Source organism: Telopea speciosissima, chromosome 5, assembly GCF_018873765.1.
Source record: "Telopea speciosissima isolate NSW1024214 ecotype Mountain lineage chromosome 5, Tspe_v1, whole genome shotgun sequence".
Classification (NCBI taxonomy): Eukaryota; Viridiplantae; Streptophyta; class Magnoliopsida; order Proteales; family Proteaceae; genus Telopea; species Telopea speciosissima.
This window is the reverse complement of record NC_057920.1, coordinates 40,154,095-40,171,462: the sequence shown is the minus strand read 5'-3', so window position 1 is coordinate 40,171,462 and position 17,368 is coordinate 40,154,095. Positions and strand designations below refer to the sequence as shown.

The following is a 17,368-nucleotide window of genomic DNA, read 5'->3' as shown; positions in this document are numbered from 1 at the left end:
CAGTAGGCCGAACAACAGTAATAGGAATATCATCATCCAAGTCAGACACAGTATTAGAAGAATGAACAAACGGTGTAGATTCAAAGAAAGAAACATCAGCGGTAACAAAGTATTTTCGCAAGTCAAAAGAGTAACAACGGTAACCCTTTTGAGTCCGAGAGTAACCAACTAACATGCATTTGAGAGCCTTGGGATCCAACTTGGAAACACCAGGACGATGATCATGAATAAAGCAAACACTACCAAACACACGAGGTGGCAAAACAAACAGTGGTGCAGAAGGAAACAACAAAGAAAAGGGAATACCACCACGTAAAACCGAAGAAGGCATACGATTAATGAGATAGCACGAGGTTAAAACAGCATCAGCCCAAAAGGATTTAGCTACTTTCATTTCAAACAATAAACAACGAGTAACCTCCATCAAATGTCTATTTTTCCTCTCGGCCACACCATTTTGTTGTGGGGTGTAAGCATAAGAGGACTGATGAATAATGCCACGCTGAGTCATAAATTCAGCAAAAGGAGCAGAAAAATATTCTTTAGCATTATCACTACGAAGAACACGCAAAGGGTATGAAAATTGATTACTCACTTCATTCATAAATGCACAGAAAATAGAAAATAACTCAGAACGCTGTTTCATTAAGTAGATCCAGGTAACCCTGGAATAATCATCAACAAAAGTTACAAAATAACGAAAACCCAAAGTGGAAACGACAGGACATGGACCCCAAACATCTGAATGAACTAAAGAAAGCGGTTGGTTAGACCGTTGACTGACTCTAGGAGGATAATTCGCATGGTGGAGTTTCCTAAATTACATGACTCATAATTAAAACTAGAAATTGACCGAAAACGACCATCAAGAAGCTTCAAACTCTCCAACGAAGGATGACCCAAACGACAATGAATCTGGTGGGGTGATGCCACATCGGTACACGCCATAGATGAAGTGTCCTCAAGTATATAAAGGCCCCCTGATGCACGACCTCTACCAATCATCCTCTTCGACGAAAGATCCTGAAATACACAAGAGTCAGAAGAAAAGGTTACAGAACAGTTATGGATTTTAATGAACCGACTAACAGATAAAAGATTAAAAGGAAAATCAGGGACATAAAGAACAGAAGACAAAGAAAGAGAAGGTGTAATGTGGGTAGTACCAGTACCAGTCACCTTAGCCAAGGAACCATTGGCTAAAGTGACATTTGAAGAGGATTTCTGAAAAGAAGAAAGGATACCTGAAACCATGGTACTAAATCTCGTTTCGTTTCGGTGTTTCGGTCTGACCAAAATTTCCGAGATACCGAAATTTCGTCGAAATCTCGGTCGAAATATGGTATTTTTCTGTGGGTGTAAAATGCCAAAAATGTCCGAGATTTCCGAAATTTTCGAAACGAGATGACCGAAATTTCGTTTCGTCGAAATTTCATTGAAATTTCATCGAAATTTCCGAAATATTCGAAATATTGCATTTTTTCATTTCGGACTTGCATTTCGTTTCGGACAGGTCGAGATACTCGAAATATTCGATATCTCGACCGAAATTTCGCGAGTTTTAGTACTATGCCTGAAACGCTAGTTATGTGCTCGGAGGCCCCTGAATTAATAATCCAGGGACGGGAAGAGACAGTCGAAAGGCATGCAGTGGCATTACCTGTTTGAACAAATGTTGCAGTTGGAGACTGGGCAAACTGAGAAATCTGAAATTGTGTATATCGAGCATATTCATCATCAGACATCTTCACAGTTTTACCTTCAGGCTGTGGAGATACAGGAGGATCAGCTGTAGTAGAGTTGGCAAACTGTTGCTGATTTGGTTTGCCATGAAGTTTCCAACAGAAATGTTGGATATGTCCTGGACGACCACAATGATGGCAAGTGCGTACTGAACCACCAGAAACATCAAAATTACCTTGAGTACCCAAGGTAGGAGCCTTATTAGATGAACCAGCCCCACTCCCACGGCCACGGCCACCACACCACCAGAACTGACATTACCAACACTACCAGCCCCACTGTTGGGCCCACGGTTGGATGGAAAAGAAGCCAGGGCTGAAGTATCACCATCAGTAGTATTCTCCCGAGAAACACGAAGAACCCTGGAAAAGGTTTCAAATAAAGTGGCCACCTTGTCACCCCCAAGAATTTGGGACCGAACAGAATCAAATTCCTTCCCAAGACCTCCTAAAAAACCCATAACAGCCAGTTGTTCCCACTGGTTCAGCATCTGTTCCACATTAGCAGTGATAGGAAGTAAGGAATTGAACTCTTCATACATCCTCTTAAAATCAGCAAAATATTGGGTCAAAGAATGACCCTTTCGATCAACCCTGTAGAACTCCTGGGACAAGTCATAAATGCGGGACAGATTGTTTTGTCCAGAATACAAAACATGAAGATACTCCCACAACTCTTTCACTGTATCAATGTGTGTTACCAAATCAACAATTTGATGATCCATGGAATTCAACATCTGTCCCAAGATATGTGCATCAACCGTCTCCCAAGAAGAGTCATTCTCAGGCTTAGTTTGGAAGAGGTGTTGATGCTGATCACGGCCAGTCAACACTAGCCGAACAATTTTCTTCCACTGCAAAAAATTTGTGACTCCTTCAAACTTCTTCTCGGTAATCCGATTTGAAGAGGAAGAAAAAATTTCAGTTGTTACTGACTTTGAACCTTCGGCAGACTTTAATTCATCACCCATTATGTGCTTGATGAAGTGAAGGATGAAAAGAATAAAAAATATTGGCAGCAGGGACAGAAATCGACAAGGGGTATAAAACCCTGATAGATATCGATAGAGGCAGCAAGGACTGCAATTAATCTCCCCAAAATATGCAGTAAAAAATAGTCATCGATCCCCTCAAATAAATCCCTGACAAAATCGATACAGATAGTAGAGGCAGCAATCGATCCTTCAATCAAAACCCTGACAAAACCTTCACTTCATCGAGAAACCCCTTCAAATATGCTTCAGACAAAGAGATAGACCTAGTTCTTAATTTATATCATGAACTAGTCTCTAAACAGTCCCACAAACAACTCCAAAATACAGCATAGGGTGCTGCACCCCTTCAAGCAGAAAATAGAAGAAACCGCAAGTCTTCAAAGCCTCAAAAAAAATTTAAATCTGCAATTGAGTGTTGCAGATAATTGAAGCAGAGATCTTCGAAGTCTGTAGCAAGCCTTACAGCTCTGATACCATGTAAATTAATGGAGAAAAAGAAGAAGAAGAAGAGAAACCGAGAGGGAAAAGAGAAGCCGAGAATCTGTGACTTGGGGAGCCACACGATATGTGTGTCTCTCCTCTAAACTTCAAATATATATATCTCTCCACTTAAGGGTAAAACAGGAAAACAAATAAAAATAAAAGAAATAACTTAAACACCTAAATATACCATTCTACCCTCCTCACACCTATTCTCGGTATTAGCTCTCTGCGCTAATACCAAGTCCACGATAACACCTACCATATCCAATCGTAGCCCCCGTCACCAGATCCTAAAAACACTGTGAGTGGAGTAAAACGAGACACAACAATTTAGTTCAACTGTGACACGATATATCAAAATTAAATTAGCACATAGGTTAGGAATATGGAGAACAGAGAACAAGGATATAGTAGGGGAACAATAAACATAACCTTTGCCTGAAATGGCCAATAAGGATCCATCTACAACTCAAACCTTGTCCTTACCTGAACAAGGAAGGTATGAACGAAACAAGTCTGAAGAACTAGCCATGTGATCGGAAGCTCCTGATTCAAGAAGCCATGAGGGACTATAACTACAGGAAACATGGAAAATACCTGATTGGGAAAGTGCAATGGAAGGAGCCAGAGGTGAGGGAGCTGTACCAAGCTGAGACATCATACGTTGGAGAGCTAGGAGCTGTAAAGCTGGGATAGATGGCTGAGCACTGTCAGCGGTCTCAGAGAGATGCACATGGGAGCATACAGTGCCTTGTTTCCCACCACATCCTCCTTGAGGACGATCATGAAGCTTCCAACATGTCTCATGAGTGTGGTGGGGCTTGTCGCGATAGTCACACTTCACTGGTTCTTTTGCAAGAGGGCCAGGTTTAGCACCAGAAGGTTTCATGCTTGCAGGAATAGTAACAAGAGCGGAGCGAGTAGGAACAATGGAGGGCATCATTACAGAGCGGCGACGTTCTTTAAGCTGAACTAAATAATAGGCCTGGAGCAAAGTAGGAAACTTATCTCGGCCAAGAACCTGAACATGTATCTGATCATACTCCAGTTCAGGCCAAAATTAAATTATAGACCCGTTCCATCTTACGCTCTTTTTGAAAAGTGCTAGTAATATAGCATTAGTGTACAAGCCATGGGAAAAGGATGGTAAAAATCCAACTGTTGCCAAAGGGTATTAAGAGTGGAGTAATAAGTGGTGAGGGACATTTCCTTTTGTGTAATCTCACAAACCTGTTGACGGAGCTCATAGATTTGCGCATAATTACTAGTTTGTGCATTAATTTGCTTAACCACATCCCATAACTCCTTTGCAGAATTCAGAGAAACAAAGCATGGGCTGATTGTAGGCTCCATAGAATTGAGGAGAAAGGACATAACAAGGGCATCATTAGCTAACCAAGTGCCTTTAGCATTGGCGTTAGTGGGCATGGGAGTGTCACCAGTTGGATATCCTATAAAATGATTTCCCTGAATAGTAAGGAGACATGCCCTGGACCATGTAAGATAATTGATCTCATTTAATTTTGTAGGACCCGACTGGAGGGTAGGGTTATGGCCAAGAGTCCCAAAATGACTCCCTCCACGACCCTCTACCCCTTCTGTGGAGATGCCACTGTTGTCACTCTCCGCCATAGAGCCGTTGGGTCAATACATGTAGAAAGAAGTGACTGGTAACAAATTATAAGTGCACAATATGGAAGAACTAGCAGGAATGATCCTGTTTCATCTAGAACTCACAGGTGAAGAGGTGACATAGGCCACGCGAGTGGCTGGAGGTGCTCGCAAGGGCCAGGAGAGGACTGGCAGTAGACATGGGAGGCCAGGCGGAGGCTGGCGGTGATCATGTGAGGCCAGATGAGCTTGAAGAGAGTGGAGGGCCGGGATGTCCTGGCGACAGGCAACATATGGCCTTGAGGGCTTGGCAGTATTGACAAAGGGCCTTGCGGGTTTGGTGGTGTGCGGCAGAGGGCCTGGCAGAATGCGGAAAGACTAGGCGGGAGGCCTTGAGGTCATGGCACAGGCTGGCGGGGCTTGGTGCGAGGGTGCTGATACCCAGGGAAGAGGATGCTGGGTCCTGGCGGTGAGGCCAAAGCCCCGATTGGTGAAGCATTAATCCTCCTGGTGGTGGCTTTTTAGAAAAAATACGCAATGTATTGGTCTCTGATACCAAGTTAAGAATGAGAAAATGAGAGAATGATTTGGCTTGCCAAGAATGTCAGAGGCCTTAAATATTTATAGAGAGGTTTTAGGATTACAATGGATTACAATTAAGGAAAGCTAGATAAGGCTGAGTCATAGACCGTATCAGAGCATATTAGTCATAACCCTTATCCTTAACAATAAGTTATCTCGACAAGCTCTCTGTCTCTCCTAAATCTCCAAAGCCATTTGGCTTGGAGGACTTTGTAGAAATATCAAAACAATTTCATTTTTTTTTTTGCTTTACACACCTGGCAGGTTATCAACTGATGACCTGGAAAATTTTTCCAGATGACCTTAGGAAAATCCCACTGAAGTTTTTCAATTCCATCTGCAACTGAAATTATTGGAATGGACCCAAGTCATAGAGGTTTTCTTCATTTTGTTTTTTAGGGGGGGGGGGGGGGGGGGGGGAGGGGCGTATAGGGATATACTGTATCAATTGTAAATATTCACTTCTGTTAAATTAAAATTTTAGCTGGTCAAAAAGAGAAAAGAGGGAAAGATATGGGAATATTTATTAACCATAAAAAAATGGGAATACCCACCAAAGATGATTTTCTTAGGGTTAACCTGCTTCTTCCATAAGTATATACTTTTCAAAGCTGAGATCTTCCTCCTCCACAATCTTCTCTAAAATAGGATCCCAAACTGATTTCTGTTTACGGGACATTCCAAAAAGGGGCCTCAATGTCATGTTAGAATTTTGATTCTTGGCCATGTCTTGGTAACACATAGTGTGCATAATCCTGCAATACCATGGAAGTTCTTTGAAACACAATTACGTTCTTATACTTAATGTACTTTTCATATGATAGACACCGACAGTCTCTACTACTTTTTCGTATGTGTAAAACAGACACCAAATAACTCTGGATGGATTTAGTTTTTCTTTTCTCATTTGTTGCTTGTGTTTTCTTCCTTGGAATGGATGACTTTCTTCCTTGAACAGAGTGTTGTGTGTAATTATTATGAACCTAAGAGGCCTAGGTATATGTTGAAAAGTATCTGAATTACTGTGGTACTGTGCCTTGATTAGCCTTGTATCTTCCTTGCTGACCTTATTAATTTTGGTTTCATGACCCCTTGAGAGCAGAATTTCAAGCATTGTTGCTGAAGACTTGATAGAAAATAGCATTAATCTTAGGTGCTCCTGCTACCTGCACCTTGATACTTGGGATGGGATGCGCAAACATCTTCAAAAGACGCGTGAAAGTATTCACGCTTGCAATGATAATCTACTTCGACTATAAGGTTTGTTCCTTTCACTGGATGATTTATTTGGGTTTCCTATTTTAGGGGGAAAAGATGACCCTCCCTTTTGGTTTTCTTCAAAGGCTTTGCAGCAGAGGGAGAAGTGGATTAACAAATCTAAAAGAGCTAGCATATGGGAAAGAGCTCATGAGCGGAACGCTAAGCGAGTTCTCAATCTGATACTACAATTAGAAGGTCTGTGGGTAAAACTTGGTCAGTACCTATCTACACGTGCAGATGTACTCCCTGAGGCCTATATATACCTCCTCAAGCAGTTACAGGATTCCCTTCCTCCACACCCTTTGCAAGAGGTGATTTCTAATATATTCTGAACTAAGAATTAATTCGTGAAAGTTAAGTATGTTATATTCAGCATACCATATGTTCACCATTGTTACGAATCTAGTAAGGTTTACCTTCTCATGGATATGCTTTTGTTTCCTCAATCACAATGAAACATGCTGGTACTTGTTAGTGCGCCATTTGTTGTCTAAGTTCATATTTTTGTTTCTCCCAAGTAATTGAAAACTCTGTTAGAGTTTCTGATCTCGAAAAATTAGGCCACCTTAAGAACTTTGAGCCCGTATTACTATTGAGTGACTGCACAAACTGATTGTTCTCTCCCGGGAGGTTGTATGGCAACAAAGGTCCAGATCAGAGTTCTAATTCTGCTGATGGAGGTGAGTTTGATTGAATCGTTATCACTTATCAAGATCTAAAATGATTCAAAAGCCTGTCCCTTGGTAATGTGGTGTGTGGTGACATCGCTCAAGGGTTTCAAACCCGTTGTTGATGAAGGTGTGGAATTAGTGTTACTCGGTGGCTCAGGCGCATGTTGTTGGTCAAACCGTTGAGGAGGAAGTTGACTTGATTCTCAATATGATAAGATAATGAGGTTTGTCTTTCCTGGTGGAGACATCTAGGCCTCTTAACATACCAAACATGTTACTTAGAGGAAAAGGCCAAAGCCAGGGGTCATTACAGTCGGAGTTTGACTACAGAGCACTATTGAAGCCGATGTTCTAAAACCAGACTCCCTCACTGAACTGAAGTGGCCCTGGTTTGGTTCGAGCGGGTGTGACCATCGGTTCTACCTTGGTTAATTCTAGTTAAAAGGACAGACATGTATGCCTCCTTTTGTTATTTAAGAATCACTGATTCATAGCCATTTAATCTTTTTTGGAATGCAGTTAAATAGCTTATATCACATTCTTCTCTCAACTGTCATTATCTCTATCTCTTCTCACGGAATGGGATCTTACCAATCAATCCAAACCTGCAGCGTTAGGACTTGGGGTGCGCACGTTAGGCTCCCGTGGCGTAGGTTAGGACTTGGGGTTTTTTTGAGGTTTCTGGTTTGGGGATGCCTCCTTGGGAGGATCGCCCTGCTGCGACGAGGCTTGGGGGGCCCCTGAGGCTGGCGAGGGGTCTTGGTCTTCGTTTTCCTCTGTTGTTTCTCAGTCCCTCGCGCCGCCTGTTGTTCAAATTGAATTGAAGAAGCTTGTGTCTTTCCATGGGGTTCCGGCAGTGTTCTTCTCCAACGAAGAGGTGGCTCTCTCGGAACGTGCCTTCGCCACTTCTCTGATTGCGAAATGCAGCTACGGGCGTCCCTCTCTCTTCGCGATCAAGGATTTCCTGCAGAAGAGGTTTTTCCTTCAAGGCGACGTGGTGGTCTCGGTGTTGGATCGATGACATTTGCTGCTGCGTTTCTCGGTCGTCTCTGATTTTGTTAAAACCTGGTTGAAGCAGCAGGCCAATATCCAGGGATTTCTGCTACGCTTCATGAGGTGGACTTCGGATTTTGCTCCAGGCTGGGAGTCTCCGCTTGCGCCGGTGTGGGTCTCTTTACCTGGATTGCTGGTGAACTTCTATCAAGGTAATTTTCTGGCTGGGGTGCTCAAAGTAGATGGTGCGACGGTGAGTCGTACTCACACCGTGGCAGCGCGGGTATGTGTCGAAGTGGACTTGAGGGCCTCCCTCCCCTCACAGGTTTGGGTTCACTGTGCTCGGACGGGTTCTATCAGAAGATTGTTTTTGAGAGGTTGCCCTCGTACTGCTGCGTATGCTCGAAGATTGGCCATGATAAAGAGGTTTGCAGGAAGGCTCTAAAGACAGTGTTAAAGTTCTCTGGACCTGCTCCACAGGGGGGTGCCAAAGGAGTTCAGGGTTTTGCTCCTTGCAAGGGGGTGGTTATTGCGACAACGGTGGCTGTGCGCAACGACTTGGGGGTCTTTATCCCTATGGGAGAGGGGCCCTCGCGACCTGGGGTGGTTGCAGCTTACGGTGGTTCTTGTGGGAGGGGAGGTAGGTGGAGAAATGCAGTTTCTGTTGCTGAGGTTAATCGAGTTGGGTTGCCAGGTGTGGCTGCCACTGTGGTGAAGGTTCAGGCGAGTGATGTGGAGGTGGAGGGGGGCCCCGCCGTGGCTACCACTGTGGTGGAGGTTCAAGACTGTGCGGTGGAGGAGGGAAGGAGGCCTGCTATGGCCGTTGAAGACTTCCCATTACTCCTTCATGAACTGTCTCTTCTGGAATGCCAGAGGGCTCAGGAACAAGCCTACTACGAGGCGTTTGAAGACTTTAATCAATCTGCATAATGCAGACATTGTTGCCATCGTTGAACCAAAAGCTCAGCCTTCAAAAGTGCGTTTGATTCAGAGGAGGATTGGCATGGCTTATGTACACCTATCGGAGAGGATCTGGATCTTCTAGAGGGATTCGGTACAGGTCCAGGTGGTTGAGGAGGAGGGGCAGTTTGTCTCTTTAGACTGTTTGATGGCAAACTCGGTGTGGTTCCTCGTCACCTTTGTTCATGGTTTATGCTCGGTGGTGGAGAGAAGAGTGCTGTGGGAGGCTCTTGCTCAGTTTTCTGATGGCTCTGGGCTCCCTTGGGCGGTGGGAGGGGGAGGCCGGCATGCTCTATGGCAATGGATGAGTTTGGAGATTGTGTCAGTGTGGCAGGTCTCATTGATATGGGCTATGTGGGCAACATGTTCACGTGGTCTAACAACCAGGAGGGTGCTAGCAGGGTGTTGGCAAGGCTAGACCGTTTTTTGGTTAACTCGGCATGGATGTCAGTGTTCCCTAGGTGTGAGGTGGCCCACTTGAATAGGGTGTGCTCAGATCACGCGCCGCTTTGGCTTTCCTGCTCTTCTGCCAAGAATCGGTCCTGCTCAGGCTTTAAATTCCAGCAAATGTGGTTACACCATGCAAACTTCCAGGAGTTTGTTAAGACTTAGTGGGAGGTTCCTGTTGATGGCTCTCCTCTAGTGGCTTTGTACTTGAAGTTGAAATGCCTGAGGGGCTCCCTTCGTACCTGGAATAGGGAGGTTTTCAGTGATGTTCTCCAGAAGGTTAGGGATGCAGAGGATGCGGTTAGCAGGGCGGAAGTGGCCGCGGACCAGGATGCATGCCCTCAGACTCGGGAGGCACTAGAGGAGGCCAGGAAAGGTTTGAAGGGGGTCCTGTTGCAGGAGGAGATTTTCCGGAAGAAAAAGTCCAGAATTGCCTGGTTGAAAGAAGGGGATAGGAATACTAAATTCTTCCATACTATGGTCAGTGTTCGACGTAAGCAGTGGGAGATCCGGAGGATCAGAGCCAGTGGTGGCTCTTGGGTCACTAGTCAGGAGGGGGTACCGGCGGTCGCGGTATTATACTTTTTGGACATGTTCACCTCTCAGGGCTGTGTTGTGAATGAGGAGTTGTTGTCTTCTATTCCTCAGGTTGTGTCAGAGGAGGATAATGCCGCTTTACTTGCCCCACCTTCTTTGGAGGAGGTGAGATTGGCAGTCTTTTCGCTGTCTAGCGATAGTGCCCCGGGTCTGGATGGCTTCTCTGGGCATTTCTTTACAGCTAGTTGGGAAGTGATTTGTTATGATGTTTGGGTGGCGGTGAAGGACATTTTTGGTGGTGGGGCTCTCCCAAGAAGCTATACATCTGGTAATCTGGTTCTCATCTCAAAGAAGGACTGTCCTGAGGTAATGTCGGATCTACGGCCCATTAGCCTTTGTAACTTCTCTTATAAGATTATTGCCAAGATCTTTGTCTCCAGGTTAGTAGGTTTACTCCCATCATTGATTGCGGAGGAGCAGGGTGCATTTGTACAGGGGCGGAGCATACACGATAACATCTCAATTGCGCAGGAGATCACCTTGGACTTGAATAGGAAAACTCGAGGGGGAAATGTGGTGTTGAAGTTGGACATGGCTAAGGCTTATGATAGGCTGGAGTGGAATTTCCTCTTCTCGATGCTTGCTAGATTTGGTTTCGCAAATGCCTGGATAGACTTAACAAGGAAGACGGTAGAAAATTGCTGGTTCTTTATTGTGCTGGGGGGCCAGGCGACTGGCTTCTTCAAGTCTACTAGGGGGGTGCGACAAGGGGATCCCCTATCCCTGCCACTGTTTATTCATGCTGAGGAGGTTCTTAGTAGGGGCATCACAAATTTGTTTGCTGAAGGCCGGGCAGCCTACTTATCGCTTCCACGTGGATGTCCTGGCATCTCCCACTGTCTCTATGCGGATGACACTATTATCTTTACCAGGGGATTGAAGGCCTCTCTTAAGTAGATCATTGGCTTTATTAGCAGATACGAGGGTTTTTCTGGGTAGCTGGTCAACAGGCAGAAAAGTTGTTTTGTAGTGGGGGACAAGGTTTCAGGGGCTAGAGCCCGTATGGTTGGTGCGGTAACTGGTTTCCCTAGGCGGTGTCTTCCTCTAACCTACCTTGGGGCTCCACTTTACTCCGGGCGGCTGAAGAGTAGTTTCTTTGATGATTTGATTGGCAAATTGAGAGGAAGGGTGGCTGGGTGGAAGGGCAAGCTGCTATCTACAGGTGGGCGGGTTACTCTGTTGCGTCATGTGTTGTCTTCTATTCCCCTTCATGTGCTTGCTACTTTGGCTCCCCCAAAGGCGGTTTTTCGACGGATCTATGGTATTCTGGCAGATTTCCTCTGGGGCAACTTGGAATGGGGAAAACGCAGGCACTGGGTGGGTTGGAAGAAGGTGTGCAGGCCGCTAGAGGAAGGAGGATTGGGAATTAGACTGCTGGAGGAGGTTGGCCTCTCCCTTAGGCTGAAAGGCCTTTGGAGGGTCATGTTGGAACGTTCGCTTTGGGGGGAGTTCTTCATGGCTAAACTGCTGAAAAATTGCCATCTCGCTTTGGTTTTCTCTCATGGGGTGGGCTTCAAATCATGGAGAAATACCTTGGCTTGCAAGGACATCCTGTTGTCCAGGTCTAGGTGGCTCATTGGCACAGGTGACATTCTCTTCTGGTTGGATGATTGGACTGGAAAGGGGCCTTTGATGGATCATGTAGATAATGCTCTCCAGATTGACACCTCTCTTCAGGTTAATGATGTGCTGGGGGTGAATGGCGGCTGGAACCAGGCCGTTATTGGCCAAATTGATGCAGACGAGGTTAGATAAGGGATACTCCAAGGTGGCTATGTGCTCTCAGGGAAGGCGGACAGGCTGGTTTGGACTCCCGCTAGTGATGGTTGTTTCTCTGTGAAGTCTGTGTGGAACGAGCTGAGAGGACGCTCGCCCGAGATTAGCTATTCTAGATGGATTTGGAACCAGACACTGCCAACAAAAATTGCCTTTTTTACTTGGCAGCTTTTTAACGGTGCAATACCTACGGACGAATTGGTGATGAAGGTTGGTATCCCCCTGGCTTCAAAGTGCAACTGTTGTGGGAGCCCTAGAAGTGAGTCGACAGATCATTGTCTCGTCTCTGGTGGGACTGCTACTAGGGTGTGGAGGTTTTTCTTGGGGATCTTTGATGTCCCAGTCGTTTTTGCACAGTATGTTAGAAGCCGGATGTTAATGTGGCATGAATCAGCTAGTTGCCTTGAGGCCTACATTGCTGGGTTCCTGCCCTCCTTGATCCTGTGGGAGCGTTGTATGTTAGAAGCCGGATGTTAATGTGGCATGAATCAGCTAGTTGCCTTGAGGCCTACATTGCTGGGTTCCTGCCCTCCTTGATCCTGTGGGAGCTTTGGAAGGAAAGATGTAATAGAAGACATGGGGAACGGATGAGGTCGGCTCGGGGTGTCATTGGCAGTATAGTGGCTTGGGTGAGGTGCCTGCCATTGCCCTCCAAGCTTGGAAGAAGCCCTTCGATGAGGGAACAACAACCTTTTATCTCTATAAATAATATCAGCAAGGGGATAATAAGTAACCCACTAATCAATAAATCAAATTTATTTTGCTTCCTTTTCTCCCATGAAGATTCTAAACCAAGTCAATTACCCAAAAAGTAGAAGTGGAAAAAAAATCTGACCAGATCTAACCTAATGCAATGGTCCAAAGATTTGGGCTGAATGGTTCATTGAAAACCAGATGGTTTGGTTCCATCGAACTCTTAGGGCACTTGGGTTCAATAAGGGATCAATCTGAAACTATATCCAGTCAATAGTCCAACCATGTAGGCTGGTACAGTTTTTAAAACACTGATTGAAGCCCTTGTTGGACTGGGATCAATAATTTAGTCTGGTTCGATAAACATTACCAAACCAATCTCTTTCTTTCGTCCCATGAAGAAATCCCATACCCGAATGTGCAGCGGAATAGTCGATTCAGGTTCTTTCGAATCCCAAGATTACCAAACAATGAAATTGTCAACAAAAAGAAATTAATTTGCTAACATGTAGAGCCTCAAGGGCTGCTCCTCGTCCAGATAATGGTTCTTCCACAAACGATCACACAGGGACAGAAGTTCCTGATCAATTCGCTTGGGTGCACTGAAAGATCTTCAAATCAATCACCAATCTTCCCAGGGATCAAATCCACAATCTTCACGAAACCAGGGTTTCACAAAACCCAAATCTCAAGATCCAAGAACAAAAATCAAGAGACCAAAAGGAGAAGAGAGGAGAGGGTGAGAGAATTCAGTCAAGGGGAAGAGAGGGAGCTGGCCAGACTTGAGCGTGCGGCTCCCCCCCCCCCTTTTGGGCACCCTTTTTATAATAGAAGGGGACCAGAGTGACTCTCTCTCTCCAATTGACTTGATTTGTGATTCTTTCCTAGTGCGCTTCAAACAAGGGAAGAAGCAGAATCTAAAAGAGCATGTAAAATAATTAATTTATTTTATTTTAGTGGATTGCACCAAATCCATTAAATAAAATAAGTCTTATTTAATTAGCAAATCCAAAAAATTAACCTCACATAATAACACTTTATAATGTACCAACCCTCCACTAATCGACATCATCATTATGGAATCTAGGGCATGTATGTGAATACTGCCAAATCCCATTCTATAGTAAATGTAACAACCCCAAACCCAGACAGGGTAAAAAGTCTGCCCTCACGGGCATTGATCAGAAATCACATTTCACATTTATATAAATAACCCACCTCCCATAGAATTTGTTAGGAGTTGATTTATGTAAGGGGGAGGAATCGTGAATTAGCTAGCGTCAGCTCTATTTCACGATTCTTCTTTGTAGGGGTATTTTTGTCTCTGCAATTTATTTGTCTAAACCTATATAATATATTGTTTTAGGAGCAGTCTCTTTAACGGCTGTAGCTCCTAATTGTGCAACAACTCTTCTTCTTCCTCGTCTCTTCTTCTTCTTTCTTCTTCTTCTTCACAATTATTGCATGTTAGACTCGAATAACCTACAGTTGATGCGTCTTCAAGAAGATACAGTTCCCCAGATACTCGACCTCTACCAATCGTCTTCCTCTACTGGAGATCCTGAAACTCACAATAATCAGGGAAAAATTTAACAGAACAGTTGTTGTATGCAAGGAAAACCGGCAACAATAAAATGTATTTAATAAAACAGTTGATGAGTTTGAAATATAGGGATGGTCAATCTTTGTCGGATCACTTGAATGAGTTTCAAGGAGTGATAGATCAGCTTTCAGCCATGAACATTAAATTTGAAGATGAGGTACAAGGACTTTGGTTGCTTGGTACCCTACCGACTCTTGGGAGACTTTTCGGATGTCGTTGAGTAACTCAGCTCCTGATGGTATTGTCACCATGGATTTTGCTAAGAGTGATATTTTGAATGAGGAGATGAGAAAGAAATCTTAGGGTTCTTCATCAAACTCAGAAGTTTTGGTTACAAAACGCAAAGGAAGAAGTCAAAGTAGAGGCCCGAAAGATAGAAACAAGAGTCGAAGCAAATCAAGGACATCATGGCATAAAAATGTTGAGTGTCATCATTGTGGTAAGATGGGACACACTAAGAAAAATTGTTTTCAGTTGAAAGAGAGAAGAAAAATAGCAGTGACAACAACGAGAAGAAGGATTAGAAAAATGATGATCGAGTCGCCACCGCCTTTGAAGAACTTGTCATTGTGTGTTATGATGATAATGTGAATTTTGCATACAATGAGACAAGTTGGATTGTTAATAGTGGAGCTTCGCTTCATATCACTTCAAAGAAAGAGTTCTTTGCTACCTATACACCTAGAGATTTTGGTACATTGAAGATGGGCAATGACAACTTGGCCAAAGTTGTAGGTGTTGGAGATGTGTGCTTGGAGACCAACAATGGAACAGGGCTGGTTCTTAGAGATGTCAGGCATGTACCAGACATTCGTTTGAATTTGATCTCGACTGGGAAACCTGATGATGAAGGGTTTTACAACACCTTTGATAAGGGACAGTGGAAACTCACTAACGGCTCATTAGTTGTGGCTAGAGAAAAGGAGTCTTCTTTGTATTTGTTGCAAGCCAAGATTTTCAAGGATACTTGCAATGTTGTGAAAGATGGAAATGCAACTGAGTTATGACACAAGACATTGAGTCACATGAGTGAGAAAGGAATGAACTTATTGACCAAGAAGGATTTACTCTCTGGAGTGAAGAGTGCAAAACTAGAGAAGTGGGCACATTGCTTGGCAGGGAAACAGAGAAGAGTTTCATTCAAGAGTCACCCCCCTTCTAGAAAATCTGATTTATTGGAATTGGTACATTCAGATGTTTGTGGTCCAATCAAACCAAGAACACTTGGTGGTGCATCATACTTTGTGACATTCATTGATGACCATTCAAGGAAACTTTGGGTTTATGCCTTAAAAGACAAAAGACCAAGTGTTGGATGTATTCAAGCAGTTTCAACTTTCAGTTGAAAGACAAACAGGGAAGAAGTTGAAATGCATCCGAACAGACAATGGTGGTGAATATTGTGGACCATTTGATGAGTACTACAGACAGCAGGGCATTCGACATCAGAAGACACCTCCTAAGACACCTCAGTTGAATGGCATAGCAGAAAGGATGAACAAAACATTGATTGAAAGAGTTAGATGTATGCTTTCAGATGCAAAATTGCCAAAATCCTTTTGGGGTGAGGCATTGAGTACAGTGGTACATGTTATTAATTTATCTCCTATTGTTGCTTTGCATGGTGATGTGCCAGATAGAGTTTGGTTTGACAAGGATGTTTCCTATGATCACTTGAGCGTGTTTGGGTGCAAAGCCTTTGTTCATGTTCCTAAAGATGAGAGGTCCAAGTTGGATGTCAAGACGCGAGAATGCATCTTTCTTGGGTATGGTTCTGATGAGTTCGGCTACAGGCTTTATGATCCAGTTGAGAGAAAAAAATTGTGAGGAGCTGAGATGTTGTATTTATTGAGGACCAGACCATAATGGATATTGAAAAGGCAGAGAAGACAATATCCTGTGGTACAAATATGTTGATTGATATTGATCCGGTCCCACCTACCGATTTGTAGGGACAATTGCTTGATCAGATTGGGGATAATATTCAGCATGATGTACAGGATCAGATTCAGGATTTGACTCAGGATGACCAACATGGTGTAGATGATAGTGATGCTCAGGCAGATGATATTTCTAATGTTCCACAAATTACACCTATAGTTCCACCAGCTATCACATTGAGGAGGTCGACCAGAGACCGCCATCCTTCTACTAGATACTCTGTTAATGAATATGTCCTATTGACTGACGGGGGTGAGCCTGAAAGTCTTGAAGAAGCAATGGAGGATGAGCACAAGAAGGAATGGGTTGATGTGATGCAAGATGAGCTGAAATTTTTGCATGATAACCACACCTTTGAGTTGGTGACATTGCCTAAGGGCAAGAGGGCTTTGAAGAATCGATGGATTTACAAGTTGAAGCAAGATGAGAATACTTCACGTCCTCAATACAAAGCTAGATTGGTCGTCAAAGGTTTTAGTCAGAAAAAGGGGATTGATTTTGATGAGATCTTCTCACTAGTTAGCAAGATGTCTTCAATCCGAGTTACTTTGGGATTGGCAGCTAGCCTGGATCTTGCGATTGAGCAAATGGATGTGAGGACCGCTTTCCTTCACAGTGACTTAGAGGAAGACATTTACATGGAGCAGCTTGAGGGTTTTAAGGTGAAAGGTAAAGAGAACTATGTTTGCAAGTTAAAGAAGAGCTTGTATGGCTTAAAGCAAGCACCAAGATAGTGGTATAAAAAGTTTGAATCTTTTATGGGGTAGCACACCTATAAAAAGACTACTTCTGACCATTGTGTGTTTGTGAAAAAGTTCTTAGAAGATGACTACATCATTTTGTTGCTTATGTAGATGACATGCTTATAGTTGGTAAGAATGCTTTAAGGATTGAGAAGTTAAAGCAAGATTTGAGCAAGTCATTTGCTATGAAAGACTTGGGGCCAGCTAAGCAAATTCTTGGTGTGAGAATCAATCGTGATAGAAAGACTAAGAAGTTATGGTTGTTTCAAGA

General features: G+C 43.8%; 1 protein-coding gene across 1 annotated transcript in view; it reads left to right on the top strand.

Moving 5' to 3' along the window:
- The window catches only part of LOC122662974 (protein ACTIVITY OF BC1 COMPLEX KINASE 8, chloroplastic-like), a 69,766-nt gene that overhangs the window by 14,166 nt on the left and 38,232 nt on the right, over positions 1 to 17,368 (top strand). Inside the window, exons 2-3 of the mRNA XM_043858681.1 lie at positions 6,516 to 6,673; positions 6,757 to 6,984. Coding sequence (XP_043714616.1) covers positions 6,599 to 6,673; positions 6,757 to 6,984 — 303 coding nt within the window. The 5' untranslated portion in view covers positions 6,516 to 6,598. The remainder of the gene's footprint in view (positions 1 to 6,515; positions 6,674 to 6,756; positions 6,985 to 17,368) is intronic.